At 42.3% G+C, this 19,271-nt stretch overlaps 1 protein-coding gene across 4 annotated transcripts in view; it reads left to right on the forward strand.

Annotated features, from left to right (window-relative positions):
• The first annotated feature begins 2,191 nt into the window (after positions 1-2,191).
• LOC125987708 (signal peptide, CUB and EGF-like domain-containing protein 3) overlaps positions 2,192-19,271 on the forward strand; it is a 59,631-nt gene continuing 42,551 nt past the window's right edge. For 3 of the 4 annotated variants that reach the window (XM_049752081.1, XM_049752082.1, XM_049752079.1), the window contains exons 1-3: positions 2,193-2,579; positions 15,926-16,048; positions 18,216-18,341. In XM_049752081.1, the coding sequence (XP_049608038.1) occupies positions 2,480-2,579; positions 15,926-16,048; positions 18,216-18,341 (349 nt within the window). In that variant the 5' untranslated portion in view covers positions 2,193-2,479. Of the gene's footprint in view, positions 2,580-15,925; positions 16,049-18,215; positions 18,342-19,271 lie in introns of all 4 variants that reach the window. The other variant, XM_049752080.1, reaches the window with a different exon arrangement.

Genomic DNA, 19,271 nt, shown 5'->3' on the forward strand with positions numbered 1-19,271 from the left:
ATCGTACCTTTACGATGCACTTAAAGTTGGCTCTTAAATATTGGCGTACTTATTTTGCACTTACGCTCATATTTTGTCCATATTTAAAATTGCATTTTTGTCATCCATCTGCTTAGGTCCAAGTCGCACTGATGGAAAAATCTTAGCCCCCTCCCCCCCATTCCGGATGTTTTCTGTCATTACCATTCCATGAGTTTGATTTTTACACTTTAACAATTTGTCAGGTTAGTCCAGTCATACTAGTAGTTGCTGCAGTTTTTTTTTTTGTATTTTACATTTAACAAACTGAGAACCTGGGAAAGTGTGATAAAAATAAATTCTTTCTTACCTACAAAACTGAATATCAATACTAACGACACTCGAGGCGGCTTCCTGCTGTCCAACTCCTCCGTAGCCGGTGTGTATTTCATGATGTGGCTCATAAATGAAACATCACCCGGTCTTCCCCTTATGGGTTTGCCCTGTCGACGTAAAAATAACTCCTTTTGGTGCACAGCGTGATGCCCGTGTGAGGCCCACGTGTATTTAATGAAGCGTTGCCATGAAAAGTGCACAGATCCCACCGCAAGTCTCACTGCTCAGGTGGTGTGTCAGCCATATTGTGACTTTCTCAAACTCCCCCAGTGACTCTCTGAGCTCATTTGGTTGTACAAGGACTTGTCGTGATCCAAAAATTTACACACAAGGACACGGAATATGCATCCAGATCCCTGATGGGAGTTATTTTAATTACACTGAATGCTTCGGCTTTGCGCTGCACATTTGCATGTCGATTGTGTTGTGTGGGTGCAAACTGGGATTTCTTCGAAGATTGTTCTGTTGTGCTGAATATCTCATTTAACGAGAGCCCTGCTTTGCGGCAAAACATGCACACTGAGCTCATTTGAATGTTTCTTGCGCGGGGTGACATTATTTTAGTTTAATGTTGCTCCAGTTCTGATTAGACAGATGATAATGAAGAATGATCTTCTGTACTCCTTTTGATTGTAAATCACTATTTTTAGATTCTGTTCCCTTAACACCATGCCATGAAGACTGAATTATCTCCAGTCAGTCTTGTTTTGAAGTTGTAATTATATTTGATGAAGAAGACAAAAAGTACAGATGGAAGCAGCGATGATAAACCAAATCAGAATTAAAAGACTTTTTAATTTTGGCATTAATGTGACAGATGAAAGTAGGTGTCGTGAGTTTTATTGTTTGTTTTACTCTGCAGGATGTTGGTGGAAAGCAAATGTTTTGTCACTCGTTAGCCCTACAATGTGACACTGTGGGTTGCGCTTGCGGTATTGAGAGATTTTGATTTATGGGACTCGTCAAGCTTCAGTCCTCTTGGGGGTGATGGTGAATGTGCAGCGCTGCAGTGGTCTGGAGGCCCCAAGTACTGAAAAGTCAACTTTATCTTGAATCCTCTCAACTTGCTAACTCCTCACATGTTGCTAATACCACGTGTTGTTTGGGCCCAAATGTGCGCTGTTGCTTTCTGGCAGGGCAATGTGACAGTTGAGCTTCATCTCCTCATTACACAGATAAGATGGTATTTGTCAAGGTTCTGGAACCTGATGACACGGAACATAATTGCTTTTGGTGATTATCTAAAGCTTTCATCACTGTTTCTGTAAACAATTACTGATTGTTCACCTGAGGAATTAATTCACCTTGATCTGGATTTTCAACAGCTGGAACTGTTTCAGCATAGTAAACCAATTACAGCGGGACTTTTTGGGGTAATTAAATAATTCCCCCCATGGGCATTGTCTCAGATAATGTAGAGGTTAAGTTGGTCTCTCTCTCTCTCTCTCTCTCTCTCTCTCTCTCTCTCTCTCTCTCTCTCTCTCTCTCTCTCTCTCTCTCTCTCTCTCTGTCTGTCTGTCTGTCTGTCTGTCTGTCTGTCTGTCTGTCTGACTGTCTGACTGTCTGACTGTCTGACTGCTTTTGCTCATGTGCAATCATTAAGGGACACGCACGCAACAAAAGCCATGCAGGTAAGCAGCACCTGCATGAAGCTTGTCGATAAAAAGAAAAAGAATGCAAAGATCTTGCGCAGATGAGGAAAGGAAGAGCCCGTAGTGCATCGCAGACGCCTCTCTCCTCCCCTTTTCTTGCAAAGTCCGTCGCACGGCTCCATCTCTCTCTCTCTCTCTCTCTCTCTCTCTCTCTCTCTCTCTCTCTCTCTCTTAAAATGACATCGGTCTGCCTCGAAACATGATAACAGATAAGCCTCCCTGCGCTCCGCGTTGTCGGACAGTCCGCAATGACGCCAACTGGAAACTAAAATAAACGGGTTTAATACATTTATCAATCAATCAATAAATAAAGAAATACATTTATTTAAGAAAAAGGAGGGTTGCCCTGGATCCTGGTCCACGCGCGCCCACGAGGAATAACAACAGGAGAATTCCGTGGCGCGCACACGCTCCGCCGTGCTCCCGCACCTCGTCGATCTTGGCTAAAGTGCTCAACTGCAGGCAAAGTGAGCATGTATGTGCACGGTTTGATACGAGCTAGCCTTGGAATTGTTGGCTTCTGCCTGGTCGCCTTTGTCCAACAGTCCGCTTCAGGAAGTAAAACCAGCCAAGGTAAGTTGTCACCTCCTGCACTTATGATCTAAGTGCAGCTTTTTGTTTTGTAGTGTTGTTGTTTGTGCAGCGTGTCCCTTTAAACAAATGTGTTTGCTGCATGGCTAATGACGGGCATTTAAGCGCGCTTCCCACTGAGCACTTTAAAGTGTGTTTGTAAGACCCATTTCAAAGCATTTTATTCAGAAATGCAGGAAGCACGCGTGGAGTTCAAGCAGTCGACTCCCCTCTTTTGCGGTCACTTGGAGTCATCAGACAGTCGCTTCAACTCAAATGAAGTTTGCTGTCATTCCAGTGCTTGACTTTGATCTTGAGCGGTGTGAGCAGTTATGTTTCATAGGCCTGCAGGTACTTACTGCGAGACTAGCGGGAGGCATTTGTCACAGTCCAGACAAGTATTTGACACCTGGCTGTAACGCACACACGCAGGAGCCTGTGAGTGTCAGACAGTGCAGCTACAGTGCCGAGCTGCCCCTGCCGCCTGCCCTCTTGCTCCCTTGTCCTGTGAGAAATGCTCCAGAGCACACAAGCGGCCCGGGGCTCAATCCCCTCGATTCCCGACACCTTGCGCGGAACAACGAGGCACAGTATTCCACAGCGATCCCCGTCCCGCCCGGCCCCCTCGTCACTTCATGTTCCCACAATACAAAATGCCAAGCCGGGCCTGCCAGAAAGTATTTGCATGCAAAGAAAGACACATAATGGTTTGTGTGCGAGTGTTGATTGTGGGTTGGTGATGTTTCACACACACACAAAAAGACATCTCTCGCGCTGTCGACAAGGCAAAAAAAAAAAAAAAAAAAAAGGGGGGTGGGTGACTATTTTGCACTCTGGGTGGTCTGCCCCCCTCCACTTGTGGGAAAACTCAATATTTACATTTTGCTATTAGAACTACTTTTTCCTCACTTTATTCTCCACAACATCAGACACGCTGCTTCGTAGAGAGGACTATATGTGAAATGGCGTGCACCTGTTTGTGGGTCACCAGTGAGCGGCCACTGAAAAGGCCTCGGGGCCACTTACCGAGAGCATTGTGCGGCCTCTCGGCGCCTGAACCGAAAACCCCCACTTTGCTCGACATCGGTGCCAATGACGAGTCGACAAGCTGGAAAGAAATGCACAATTTGTCATCTCAACACTTACTCAAGGTAGATGTGTGTGTGACAAGCGTCTTTGTCTTTTGTCGTTGTCAGACTAATCGTGGCACTTCAGACATAAGTCATTACTCAGAGGGGTGGGAAGAGGTGCAGTGGAATGAGGGCGGGAGAACTTGAGGATGTGATGGAGAGGATGACAAAGAAGAGGAGAATGGCGCAGAAAGCGGAGAGATTAAGTGTGCCGAGAGGAGTGGCCGCATGGCGGCAAAGGCTGGAGGAGAGCCGCAGACGTCGCGGCAAATCACTTTCCTCGCAGGCAGGCAGTCAAGAGCGCTTCGCTAATGCGGCGGCACCAAGGCAACGGTTGGTGTGGGCCTGACATGTTGCTGTGCTTGGCTGTGTTGGTGTAACCTCTGCTCCAGGGCCTGGGGGTCTAAAGACACAGGGCCGCCCGAGTGGGGAGGAAGGCCACGTCTCGGTCCGCTCGCACTGTGGGAACCGGGCGGCCTTGGCAATATGAGACCCCGAGTGACGGGGCTGCTTACCTAGAGATGCTGCCGACCTCCCTCCTCTCTGGAGAGGAGACGAGAGAGTGAGGGAGAGAGAGAGAGCGTGAGGGAGGGGAGCCCACCCGAGCCCACCCACCCCCGACATTCACTTTCCTTTTTCACCCAACTCTTGCTTTGTTTGCTTTGTCTTCGCTTCCTTTCCTTTGCATTTAATGAAGTAGCGCCGCTTTTCCTACTCGGCCATAGGGAAGCCCAGCCCTATACGAACACGCACACACAAATGCACACACCACAAACCAAGCCATTCAGAGTTTTGCATATCAAAAAGGGTTGGGACTAAGCGCTTTTGACACTAAAATATACAAATATTTATTGCATTTGGAAATTTGAAAGTTTGGGAAAGTAAATGAAGAAAGTAGCAGAAGTTCATGTTTTCATTATGTTGTCAAAAAAGAAATAAATAAAAAATGGTGAAAGGTACCAAAGTTCACAATTTGATTTGTACCATCCGTGTGTTGGCATCCTTTCTTGAGCTAGTGTGACATCTAAAAGGCAGAGCAATTAATTGGTCAAGAGAGAATGAAGAAGACATAATGCATCTTTTCTCAAAGAAGCCACAACCGACACCCTTATGGTCTGTGAAACAGAAAATAAAAAGAAACTAAAAGAAAGTGGGCAGCGGGGTTCACGGAAGGAAAAAAAGATTTTGGTCTTGTCCTCTCATCATCTGTGTATTTTGTGCAGTAGCCAGCGACGCTCCTGCAGAGGTGTTGGCTGAGTTGTTTGACTTTCTCCCTCAAAGGCAGCATGTGCCTTGAAAACAAGACAATGCAAAAGTCTGCCTGCCAAGTTGAGTTGCCAAATCTCAGTTGGTTCGCAAATATTAGATTAGAATTGATTTATGAATGGGATTTGTTTTCATTTTGCCCTGAGGACAAGCCTTGAATCCTTTTCAGGGTCTGCTTCGAAATTTTGTTAAGTATTGTTTTAAATTATGGCCTCCACAACTTGGCCTTATAGGGCCACCATTAGCTGTTTCCTAAAAGTTGTTCTTCTTGGAAAAAAACAAGTTTCCTTTTGTGAAAACTATCTTGATACCTGCTGGAAAGTTCTTCTCATTTGGATTCTTTCTGGCTTCTTGGAATTGTCAGCTACGCAATTATTTCCCGGCCATGCTCACCCACCCACCCCACTCTCTAATTGCCAAATTCAACCAGTTGAGTGTCCTAAGCCTTCATTCACAACAAAGTGTTGTCTGGTCACAAGAAGCTCACCTTAGTCTGTGTCTACCTCTGCAGGCAGCTCTCATTCGTTCGGCCATGACGAATGGGATCGAGGAGATCGATTCGGCGTGGCTTTAGGCACTCGGCAAACGCGGCCACAAAGCATCTGCTTGCCAAGCGGCGCGCCAAGAGCACCGTACGTGTTGTTACACAGCAGCCGACGGAGCACCGAGATGATTATCTTGCCATTACTTGAGTGGTGAACGCATTCGATTGCAATTCTGTCCAAGAGCGATGCTGGATGATTCACGGTGAAACTTTGATCAGTGGGTGTGAGGGTGTTTGGCGAAGGATGAGTGATTGTAGGTTGGCTATAAATGATTGCACTTCCCAGGCACAAGTGCTCCCACTCTCGCAAATGAGCCTCCTTTATGGAGAAGTTTTTTTTTTCTTTTTTTTTTTGATACCATGGCTTTTTTTTTAAATTGTGCAGTGTGAGCAATGAGCTCCATGTTTGCAGGCGCCACCAAGTATTTATTGTCTGTCATTCACTTTTCTCTTAAAGGTGGAATGGGTGACATTTTCCTCTTTGCAAGCTCATGTTAAGGTGCAGTCCTGAAGCTATCTGAGTTTTATACTGTCATGGAAATTGCATATTTCATTAAGTTAATCACTCGGGGTAACAATTATTTTTCTTATTATCAGCTGCTTATTTACATGTAAGAGTTGGGACAGCTGCAGGAGCATTTTGCAATTTTGTATTACCTCGTACAAAAACAATAAAAAATTTGGTCCGTCTTAATTATGGCCACTATTTTTATTGCCATGGTGACGAGTGTTATTCGCCAACTCATTTTGTCTGTATTGTCCTGGATATTTTAAAAAACAAACAACCTGGAGCAAAAATAGTTGGCAGATAATTGCAATGTGTTTGACAGCACGTCAATGGGTGAGGCGGCATTGTCCAGCTTTAACGCTGTCTGCCCGCCATTTCACCAACAAACCGGGGGAAAAGTGCCCCGATGCTTGAGTGAGAATATCCTTGCACAATTGAAGCACATTATGAAGTGTTCTTGCAATGTGAGTTACGCACTTAAGACCACTTTATCCTACTTTTTAAAATCCGTTACAACAATCTGATCGGTGAAGACAGTCTAATATTTATCACCAAAGACTTTGAATATAAAGATAAAGTCAACACGATTTCAGTAGTTATTAGTAATAATATTCTTCAACATTTACCTTTTGATGATTTCACTTTCATTCCCATTTACTTTCATTTATTTCCAGAAAAGTCCATTTGAGCCAATTCACGGCAAAAAAAAGTGCAATCCTTAATCTTTACCCGATTCTTACAAACTGCAGCTCGTTTTATTCAGTGTACAAATGTCTTTCGAATGATATTCTCAAATTTGATATGGAGGTGGTTTGATTTTTTTTTTTGTAACTTACCTACATCGTGTAATTTATTATGATCTCAGGTTTTGAACTGTTGCGATACTGGTTTGACCGCTGCGTGCAAGTCTGATGTTGCTTACCGTGGTCCAAGGAATGTTCAGGGAGTTTGTGTGAATGTCACGCATGAAAAAGTTAGAGGGAACATTGATTCAGTACAAACTTTACTGCTCATTAAAACGAATAGACATTGATTATTCCCAGACAGAACGTCATAACATAGTTTTGTTGGTGTTGAGCCAGTGCAGTCGTTGGCTTCACTCCGTTAGTTTCAGCTTGAACTTGGTTAGTTAATTCAAGTAACAACACCAATATAAATGAACTGAAAAAAAAAACATACAATATAAAGACTAGCAGAAGAGTGTTTACTTATGCAAGTCAATAATTTCAAACTAGAAGACAAGGCGTCCTGTTCTTGGTTCTTAGGGGAATTTACCAAACCACTAAAATGTGATTTAAGAGTTTGCATCCTGATTAGTTTGTCCGCTGTTTCAGCTTTTGATAGTTGTTGTAAATCAAAATTGTTTCACATTGCTGAGGGGCAATGTTGTTGGGTTTTGGTGAAGAACTCGAAACAGTATTCGTGTGTTTATCCATTCCAGTGTTACAACAGAAGTGCTAACTTCCTAACCCTTGCTAGCATGTCGCCACCGGTAGATGTAAACAATGAGTCCTTGCCTGGACAAGCAATATTGTGATTTTACTGTACCAAAAATGTGCATTACTGTTTGTAATTTGCATACAGATGTTTTTATTCATATACAGACAAGTATGCTTGGTACTTCCCAGGGCAATTCTGAAATTTACACCTAAAAGTCCACTAAAGAGACAGCTTGTTAGCTCAAAAAGACATGCATTCCAAAATTTGGGGACAATAGACTGCAAGGCTCTATTATGTTTAGCTTTTGTGTCAGGGACACTAAGTAAAAGGCAGTTAATAGTGACCTAACAGGATGATCAAATGACACCAAATCCACAAAGTATGGAGGATCCTGTCTATTGAGGTCTGTGGGAGTGAACATTTTGTACTGCATCCGAAAATGAAGAGGGAGCCCGTGCGAGGACGACAGTGACTGGCGTCAGTGAGGGAGGGAGCGCAGAAAGCATTCAAACTAGCTTGTTTGTTTGTGGAGCTTTAATCTGAACAAGATGTTCCAAATGAGGCCTGGGATGCGTCTCTGCAGTGCGGCATTGCGGTTGAAATGACAGAAGTCACTCCCCTTGCTTCCATCTTCTTCTCACCCCGTCAGTGGCCTTTGTCCTGCACGCAGATGCGACGGCGTGCTGACAGCATCGCCGTCGGGGGAGGATGGAGGTGGTGGCTGAAGGCTCTCTGTCTCCTCAAGTCTGAAACTCACCTCCAAAACACCCCATCTCCCCTCCGACCCCACCAGCGCTTACTGAGGAATCACTCTGCCGCTCTTCAGCCAGCTGCAGCAGATCATTAATCCTCGAACCCCCCCCCCCTCAATCCTCCCGCCTCCCTCCACCGCAAAGCCCACATTTGTTTTTTCTGTTACTAACTGATGGGACATGTTGAGGATCTCTTAGACTGTCATCTTCGTAGGCCCTCTTCATACTCCTGTCACGTGCGGGCTGAATAACATAGCCGTGTCGCTCTTTGCACGATGAATCGGGGACGGCTGGGGGGGGGTCAAAGAGGGACATCGTTAGGCCTGTCTTGTAGTGGTCAGTGATGTTTGAGGGGGTTGGGGTCACAGAGAGCCTTGTTTACAGACTGCGTGTGTTTACATTCCTGACGGCGAGCGCCAACTTTACTGTTGGAAGTGAAAGGAAATGCTTTTATTCTGCTGAGTAATGGAAAATCCAAGCCGATACATCAAGGAGTCCACATGAAAAAGAAAGAGCAAAGTTATTTATTTGGTGGGTTCTCACCAGTGCATTCAAGGCACGGAGGGGTGGGAGGAGTGAGAGGGGTCGTTGGAAATGAATTTGAGGTCCTCAATGGACATAGGCATGGGAAAAAAGCTGAGCCACCTTCTGTATATTGAGCTCTTCTGTACATCTTGCAGTGTTGGAGCAGGAGGACATGAAGGCAACACGGACAAGGAACAAAAATGTTGGCTGTGGTCTTGTTCTTTGTCCATCTTGCTAGTCTTTTTCTTTTTGATTGGCCACAATATAGGCAAGATATGCTTCTGAAATTACACACCAATACATTTTACAATTTAAACTCATTCACTGCCAGCACAGTTCAAATATCAAAATCAAACATAAATGTGACGGTTGACACAAACATAAAAGTCAAACACAAAAAGTCACATTTTGGTGAATTGAATATGTTTTCAAAAACCTATACTTTTGGTCAGTCCTGACGTGTAGGTGTTATTTAAAAAAAAATATTGATCAATCAAAAGTGTTAAACATGGCTTGTTTTTTTTTCCGTCATCCAATGCTAATGCCATTTTTTGGGCCCTCTTGACAAGTAATGATTTTGGAGATAAGAGGATTCCGTCCAACACCAGCAATGTATGACATATTGGGAGACGATGGGATGTGGCAAATGGCTGATTGAGCACCAACGCCTCTTTCATTCATCATTAATCATTTTCATTCAATATTCACTGTGACCGGGAACATTTTGCTTCAACTTTCATTAATGAATGATTCAATTCATATGGTGTAATAAAACAGCAATGAAATAATTAATCATTTAGTTCTTGAGCAACTATTAAGAAACTTAGATAATATCTCTCATTAGCAAAGCTAACAAAAAATAAACGAGCTTTCACACATTTTATGTGACATAATGTAATAACACTGACAGTTTTCTAATATTAATTCCAACAGTTCAATTAGTTCATCTTATTTTTTTTCTTACAAGTAAAAGGATTAAAAGCAATATTTCTCCAGTTCTTCAATGTTCCCTTATTGAAAGCGACTGCCGCTCTTTGACAAACACCATTAAGCACTTAATATGTCGCTGTAAACAGATGTTTGTTAATTGTTCCGTCTCGTAAGTTCTAAACGAGGGGCCCATTCAGTCATTTCCAGGCCACCGAACCTTTCATTTCAAAAGTCCGCTTCACAACTCACACAGAGACGCATTCACTTTACGTATGACTGGCTTGGACAGGAACAAACTAAAAATATCACACTTTTGCTGTAATTGCTATGTTGCCATCTTTCTAGTTGGTACCGTAGCTGGCTAAAGTGACCGCCAGTGAATGTAATGACTGTGTGCAGGCAGGGAGAGTGTCATGTCAGTTAACTCCTGTTGTATAAATATAAAGTGTACAGCTGGACTAACTACCACCCTGCAGCCATATAAAATAAACTGCATGGGCCAAGGATTTGTTAAGGAGCACACGTGCCATGGAGGGTGAACATTCCTTTGCATGTTACAAATGAATTTTGCACCACTCCAGCTGCAAACTGCTTGTATTCAATAATTCAGTTCATACATCTTCTAAAAAAAAAAAATTGTGTCGTGCCATTTTTTATTTTTCTTAATATTAGCTTAATTGTTGCAATAAATGTTTTCCATATGGAGCTGGTCTGAGGTCTGTTAGGACCGCATGCCAAAATGAAAGGCACAAGGAAAAAAATAGGCACAAGGACCAGATTCTCGGTAGAGGTTTAAAATTTCAGAGATGCAGCGAGTTCATTCATTGTAATGTAACCTTCAAAGGCTTTTAATGAACAGGTCCTTTGCATTTTCCAACATCTTCTGGAGTCCTCGGAACTTTCTTCAGAAATTCAAAAACCCTTATTATGAAATCAAACAGTAAGATGTCACTGAAGACCTTCCAAAAAATAAATAAAATGGAATCAGCACCATATTAAACCTCTAAAATATGCATTGATGTAAAAATAATTGATTCATTGATAAAGTGTAGTTAAACAAAATTATTATTAGTTCATTTTCAATAATGGGGGAAAAGTTAGAAAATGTTATAGATCTAAAAATAAAAATATCTTTTGATAGTAAAAAGAGTTTGAGTGAATTGTTCCAGCCTTAGCTTTTTTTTTTAATGACATATTGTATGTCTTTGACATGACTCACTAGTGTCGTATCAGCAAACATCAGACAACTTTGTCTAGAGGCCGATCTTAGTACAGTACCTAAGGAGAATAGTCTGTCATTGCCATGGCAACCATAGATAACCTCCTTTAGACTAAGATTGGTGGACCAGTCAAGACACATCAAGAAAGGCAAGTGCATTTATTAGTTTGACTTTTGAACATGTCTCTTATGTACTAGCTATCTATTTACTGCATTGTGGAGCAGAACCAAATTGTCAGCCTGGCCTTTTATTGAATCAAAAGTGAGTCTATTGAGCGATTGGCAGCAGTTGCATCTGGAGCAGCGCCAGGAGGTCACAAAACATCAAACAGCGTACAGTCTTTCAGAGTTACCAGTGTTTGGTTGCAAACTGACCTGCAGGCAATTACCACAGGCGCCACACTGCGGGTTGTCCACACTGCACCCCCCACCACCCCCGGCGAAATAAATCTCTCTGAAACGCCATCAACACGTTCTAACGCCAGTGTGTCTGAAAGTGGTGAAATGCTTCTGTTCAGGCTTGACATCACCAGCCCGGTCATGAGACGGCTAAACATGCTGACCTGGCGCGAACACCGCTAGTGAGAGCAACCGGATAACCGGTTGGAAATGTGCCAGGTCAGAGCACAAAGATCAACTATGAACCCAACGATGCAACTCTAAAAGTGAACTGACATGTTCTTCTTTATTTTTTCTTCATGGTTGGTGGACATAAGCAGGGAGGGCTGGGAGGTGTTTGATCACCGTTTTCTTGAACGCAAAAGGATCAGTCAGTGGTGGTGATTCCTAAACATTTAGAGTGTGTGAAGGATGAGTGTAAATATTCCGAATGGAAGCAGTTGATATTTTTATTCACGAGGCTGGCCGGACAACCAACAGTGTGGCCCTTCATTAGCTCAAGGCAATCGAGACCGGAGTGGGGTGGAGCGGAGCGAGATGCTAAATTTCGTGTCGATGTCTGCATTTAATCCAACCATTTCGCAGCTCCGTTTGTCTTCGCAGCTTAAAAATCACCCCCCTTTTTTTTTTCTTCCCCAAAAAATACTTAGGCCTGATTCAAGTTCCTTACTTTGTGCCTGCTTCCTGTGCATCTGATTTATCTTGTTGGGTATTTGGCGAGCAGTATTGTTGATACGTGAATAGCGCTGTAGCCACTCAGAAAAAAGTTTGGGGTTCAAATCTGTTTCATCTTTGACCTTTCTGTGTGGGCTTTGCTCAGCCCGTTTCACTTTAAATTGTCCGAAAGTATGACTGTTTCCGGTTAATGGTCCAGATTGTACCCCACTTCTCACCCAAAGTCAGCTAGCATGCGTATCTGGCCTTGACCCTGATGCACTGTGCAGGTGTATTACAGTTCTTGCGTAATTATGTGCAGCAAAGCAAACCCGAGAACACCTTGTTTGCAGTTGACCTCCACCCTTACTCCCAAGCTACAAGAAGCTCATGGGAGCTCAAATATGCGTGCATCTGGCCCGTATTTCAAGTCTATCTTGTGCACCAGAAGGAAAGGTGAAGGCTTTGGGGAGGGATGGTTGGGGGTAGGTTGTGTGGTGGGTGTTGGCAGATTTGGCTGCAAAGCAAGCAGCAATGGTCTGAGCGCTCAAAGTAAACATTGCCCTATGTTTGAACTGCACACCTACGAGTCCCTACAATTCTCCCACACACTGGCGCTCTCCCTTCCGCGTCCTATTCCAACTAACACCCCCCTCTACTTTGCTTCTTATCCCAGGCCTTCTAATAAATCAGAGAGGAAAAGCAAATCTGACAAGGTCTCACCTCCGTAGCGAGCAGCTTATAGCAGGAGTTGAATGTGGTCATAACCAGGATTGGGCGGGTTCATTCAAAAATGTTCTGGAATTTAAAATGTTTCAGAAGATACACTTGGATCAGATCCAGGAGAACAAGCAGTTATATAGTTCATAAACCCCAATGAAAAAACTTTGACGATTATCCAAACATTCTTTTGTAAGTTCCACTTTGTTGACTCGGGAATACGTATTCGGTGTAGAGTCAATGTAGTGCCCCAGGCAACATTTTATAAGGCGTCCCGCTTCATCGACGATTTATCTAGGCTTACAAAACAAGTCAAATTTTTTATTTTAACATTGTCTTGGATTCATAAGATTTCTAAATTGTTCCGAATGTTTTTATTTTCAAATAACATTTAAGTGCAGATCACCGATAATTCTGTTAAATTTGTTTGTCACAGCTCGTTCCTTCAAACTAAAACTAATTAGTTTGAAATGTGCTAAAACAAGGAGAGCTTTGGTGTCCTCATGGAAAATATGTTCTCTGGTGGAGACTATTTCAACTAAATGTCATTGGGTTTTCCCCCTACAGCCCTTTCTTCTTTGGTATTTTGTGTGTGTTTTGACTTTGTTTATTCGCCCTTGTCCCAACGCATTGGCTTCATCCTCCGCTGGCCTAACTTGTTCCCAACAAGTATGATTCCTCAACACAAAAGAATGAAAGAAACTCACTGGGAAAACCCAATCTTTTAATCTTGGGCATGAGTCAATTACCAGAGCAAGCGGCATTTGGCTGCACCGAAGGATGTATTAACTCTGACATGTTTATTTCCTTGCCAAAGCAATTTGGAGCATATGCAACTTTTGTTGTCCATTGGAATGTTTTTATTCATGGGTACATACTCGCAAACAATAACGTGTCAGACCATGATCCAAGTCCGTGCGACTGGCATTACTGTGTTTATTTCCGTTTGTGTAGCTAACACCAAAGGCAACGGGGTAGTCGTGTATTTGCTTGGCTTCCCAGCCTGCTCATTTTGGTAAGTTTCGTGTCACTGCAAAAAAAAATTTAGTGTTTTGGCTGGTGGTTGGCATTTCCTTTGGTGACAGATTTGAAGAAATATGCAGCGGTACGACAAATTTCCCATTTGTCATTGATTAGAAGGGGATTTTTTCCCCCCTATAATTTCTACATAGTTACATTTTCCACCGGTTTTAGGTGGTTTCACCAAATGAAGTTTTTTTTTTTTTTTTTTTCCTATACAATGCCCAAAATATTCCAGTAGTCTGTTACGTGACATAGATTGTTGGAGGATTGTCACAACCACATTAAATCAAATTTAATCTCTTCTTTAAATGTTTGAATACAAGTCAAAGGGCTTCTTAACAGAAAACTTGGGAAATTAAATGTATTGATCCAATGGGAACATTATAAGCAGGATACCTGAACGCCGGCAGCGATGTCTGCTGAGAAATATGGACAGCCATTAATTTGGTTAAAAAAGTGGAGATGTTTTTGACCTCCGAAATGCTTGACAGTGTTAGAAGATGATGAAGATGAGGAGTGAGTGTGAAACAGGTGGAAAAGTGAAAGCTCATTTACCATTGTCCAGTGATTTAGCTCAAGTGACATACGACATGACTTAGTCACTCGCCATCCCCGGAGTAGGCTACAACACCGGAGATGTTGAAATCTTCACACATACTATAAATCAATACTGCAACTGGGGGAGCTTCTGCAATTCTAAATGGCCAAAGGAAACTTGGCAGGAATGGAGCCACGACCACCCCGACTGCATACCGAATTCCATTTTCGCACAGTACTCCAAAATGTTTTTAGACAATAAAGTTCTGATGACAGGAACGCTTCGCTTACTTGAACACCGTACATCGTTACAGTCAATCATTGAATCTGCGGAATAATTAAGGTGATTAATCCCTAATAAAATAAATCTTCTGGTCTGCAGTGAGCTGTAACAGGGCGTCTGAAGACATTGTTCTCCCATTAAATTCTAACCTTGGAGCTCAATGTTCTTGCTGAAATAAAACCGAGTTTATGAAACTTTCATGGCACAAACTTTGATGTTCTTCCCATTGCAGTTGCAAACCAAATGGATCATGGAGCTGCTCCAGTTTATGATTACGATCATGCAAGTATTGTTACAGCGCTCATCTCCATAGCGGCCCTCGTGTCCTCCAGGAATAGGCAACGTGATAAGCGTGAGGGTTTATGTCGCAGGTCATTTCCCAGTGGGATCAGCTGACTCCTGCAGAGCACTTGTGATAAGAGTGGATATTGGAAGCTATGTAAACCTTATTAAACTGCCCTTCCCCTCTGTGCCGAGGGGTAATCCTCAACACCTGGGCTAGTTAGCTAGGATTTGGCTGGATTAGGGTTTCCGTAAAAGCTGACCAGACCGCGCGTTTGTTTGAATCCATTTCCTTGCTTATCTTTTCACATTCTCACCCGAATTATTCAGACGAGAGTAATTAATACTTAAAACGGAATACTTCAATTGAAGTCACAGAGAAATGTCAAAAGTTTGTTTTATATTTAATTAGAGTCACACGGCGTTTACGTGTAAATCCACACGTGTTAAAAAAATAAAAACGTATAAAACCACAGTTACTGGTTTAGGTGGCTAATTGATTTATCAGATCGTTAAAGGCCAACTTCTGTTTGTTTTTTTTAGTGAATATATTATTTTTTGATTGTGGGTTTTGGCGTTTTATGGTCTTTGGTCCAGTCTTCAGAAATCTAAACAAAACACCTAAAGTGAATGGGCATTACCCTGCATGCTAAATGCTGACACACGTACTTGCTAATTGATATCCTATTGAACTGCGAATGGTATGTAAACTCATGAATTTTTAGTACCACATCCCATTGACAGCATTTCAACTAGGATTAGCATTTCACATTAGCAGCACTTGACATCAAATGGCCTCAATGACGTTTGTTGTTTTTTGTTTCTGTTTATGCCGAATTCAAAAATGTTTTGTTATAGTCCCAGAAAAAGTCAGTTACTACATGCTACATTTTCATTGAGTTTGAATGTGATTGACAGAAAAGTGTTGAAAGAAAAATATCACAAATAACAAAAGTTTTCTCTCCTCTTTCTGTGCTATACAACCTTTTGAAAGAGAAGCGCATCACTTCCATCAATATATGCAGATTTTAGCTCTTCGCTTTACTTTGCGTTTTACAAGTCAAAGTCAATTGAGGTTTACATGGATTTTCTTTTCTGTGGTCGGATCGACTTCACAACCTCTTTCTTTCTTCCTAGATGTGGACGAGTGCGCAGAAGCACTCGACAACTGCAGCATCGACGCCATCTGCCAGAATACACTGAAATCCTACAAGTGCATCTGCAAGTCGGGCTATAAAGGAGATGGCAAACATTGTGAAGGTAAAAGATTCTGAATGAATTTTCACGCACGCACGCACGCACGCACACACACACACACGCACACACACACACACACGGTTAGGAGGCGCAACATTCTGTGGGTCCTTTTAGGACCATGGAGAAAAGTTACTCTCAAAGACGTCCACCTAATGTTGATTTTGCTTTATCACTTTGAAAACATTTCCACTTGAATTGATAAGAGCTTCTGCTGCACTCGGCGTTAGCCGTGAGACCGAAGAGAAGCGAGCGAAAGAGAAGTGGCCAGGGGATGAGAAAAGCCAGTTGCCAAGTATTACTTTATGACCAGACGAAATGAAGCAGTAAATTTCCTATACACATGTTGGAGAGAATTAAGACTGCGGCCGAGGCACAGCCAAGCAGTCAGGGTTATTTCCAGCAGGGGTTTTGAAGACTTTGCTCCCTCCCAAACTCAAACACTCTGGATCAGTATATTCCACAAATCTTATTTGTGTTATTACAAAGCCATAATCACAATGTTTTCTTTTTTATTACTGGTTGGGTGACGTCCATGACTTTTTGCCTGTTGGCCCTTCAAGATTGATTTGTGAAGCTTTGCTTGTGCAATGTTCAGTGTGCATCAATCAGGGGATTAGGGTTAGCGGACAGTTTGAAAATATTGTTTTTGCAAAGCAAGTACAATGATAAGGTAGTTGGGTTCAGTTTCTTTTTCCAAGTTATATTATTGTTATTTTATTAGATACATAATAAATATTAGTTACTTGACTTACCGGTGTCGAGAAGATACCCATTACTTTTACGATTTCTTGTCTTATTGAATTGTATTTAAGGTGCTAGTCACGATACACTTAAATGAAAGAAAACAAGGTGGTCTAATTTTTTTTCTCACATGCCAGGAAATGTTGTTTCGTGCCATGCTTGATCGATACACAAACTTTGAAGCCTTGGCTTAACCATCAAATGCAAGTGGTTCGATGGCTTTTCCGGGTGCGTGGTCAAAGTGTACTCAAGTCATGAAATCTGAGCATTGAGTGACAACTGCAGACACTCCGATAGCGGCAGATTTATGCATAAGGTGCATACACACTTGAAGGGCACGGGGGTGAAAGTGATGAAGTGTCTTTCACGGTTGTTTAGGACATTAGTCATCTCATTAGCAAATACGCCACTGAAAATTAGAATCAAAATGATCATTATTGATTTCATAATGTTCACTACTTGTGCCTTGTGCATCGAGGGTAAAATGCATTAGATGTATTTTTTTTCCAAAAGTTAAACCATCAATATGCGTATGCGTCATCTGAGGGGGTTCTAAGTTTGTTTGCAAAATATATACATGATGGCGGAGCTAGGATTTTTTTTCCCTGGGCGTGGCATGGCTAAGAATATCACAAGGGGTCAGCAAATAAATATAAAAATACAAACCTTCCAAACACATTTGGAGGGGAGTGTACTTACTCTATATATGTAATTGTGAGCCACATCTTGTTTTTGCGTGTTCCTGGGTAAAAGACAAATTGGCAAGTGATGGGTGAATTTGTGCTGAGCTTGGCAAATGGCGCTGATGTGTGGGAAGAAGAGACGTGGGGAGCAAAGTGTGTTCCTTTGTCTCGGTCCCGTCCCTCCGCTGTCAAGTCTAATTAAGCCTTGAGAGCGCCAGCCTCAAAGTGAAGCTGAACGACCAGGATCATAGGGCCTAAATGGGCCAGCAAGTGCTGAGTGGATGTGCACAGTGTTCGCAATCCATCGTGTCCTGGGCTTCTCAGTGGGGCTCCGCGGCCATCATCATAACCATTACGGACAGCCTCACTCTCGCTGTCAAACCAATCTGTGATCTTTCTGTAAACGTCAGCCTGCACTCCTTTTTTATGTGACACGTTTTGCTTTTTGCACTTGTGAACTTACTTTCGGCTGTTAATGGTTTTTTAGTATGCACCATTTTTTCCTTTGTATCATTGACATCATGAATAGTAATGTACAATATGAATTGTAAATAAATAAATAAATATACAAACCACTAACTACTTTGAAATGATTGTTTGGCAGTGTTGCGCTAATTGTATATATTTAGCAGCCACTCCTGCTTCCACAATGGTCCACTTATTAACTGGAACATGACAGGTTTGCACCATAAGTACCTGCTTTAATGCCAATTCATTTGTTGTTGTTGTTGTTTTTTTTTTTGCAGATGTCGACGAGTGTGCGACCGAATACAATGGTGGCTGTGTCCATGAGTGCATCAACATTCCGGGAAATTACAGGTGCACATGCTATGATGGCTTCCGCTTGGCACATGATGGGCACAATTGTCTAGGTGAGTGTGTGAGTGAGTGTGTGCGTGTGAGCGTATGAGTGAGGGTTTGTGATTGTGTGTATATCTTTGAATTCTTTCCTCCCAGTTTTTTCTGCAAGTGAATTGTCTTTCGAAGTTATGCAAGAAAACCTTGTCATATATAGATTAGAGGTATGAGTAGGTTACATACAGCATCTGCAAGTCTCAAATCAAAATCTTCAAGTCTAAACTTACTGTGGCAAAAATCAATCAGTACATCAAAGCTGATTTGTTTTAATGGATGCCACTGGTTTTGATGCTACGTTTAGTCCTCGTTTGGATCAATGCTGACGTCTGCGGTGCTTCAAATCGGAGTATTGAGAAGCATGGAAATCAGCCACTTTGTGCTCACTGTTAATATGTAGAGACATTTAAGCGGGTGTCTGACTGAGCAGCAAAGGTTAGCTAGGATTTGCGCATGGCCTAAAGTTGATTTTTTTTATTAAAAAAAAAAGAAAAAAATGATCAGGGTCCGTTGAAGGTCACAAACAGTTGCAAGGATGTTCGCCAGACATTCGCCAACAGTTTTAATAGTCCTCAACGTTCTTTTTTTGTGGCAAATAAAAAAATTCTTTGCGACAATAAAAACTGTTTGCAACCGTTTGTGACTGTTTGCAACCTTTTAGGAACCCTGATGAAATACCAACATTCGCTTCATGCACTAACGCCTCATGGCTCAGTGAGATACGGTCTTTACCCACATTAATGCATACATTCACTGCTTTTCATGTCACATCACAAATGCTAATAAATGCCCCAGGGCTCTTATTTCAATGTTTGCATGACGTATTGGAAATTTCCTCATTTCCCAAACCAAGCAATTTTCTAGTCTAGTTTCAGGAAAGAAATTCTGCTCTTTTTAATTAGCCTGACAAAAAGAGAGTGAGTTTTTGAAGGGCCTGACCCTGAGTT

The sequence above is a fragment of the Syngnathus scovelli genome, chromosome 2 (genome assembly GCF_024217435.2).
Source record: "Syngnathus scovelli strain Florida chromosome 2, RoL_Ssco_1.2, whole genome shotgun sequence".
In the NCBI taxonomy this organism is placed as follows: Eukaryota; Metazoa; Chordata; class Actinopteri; order Syngnathiformes; family Syngnathidae; genus Syngnathus; species Syngnathus scovelli.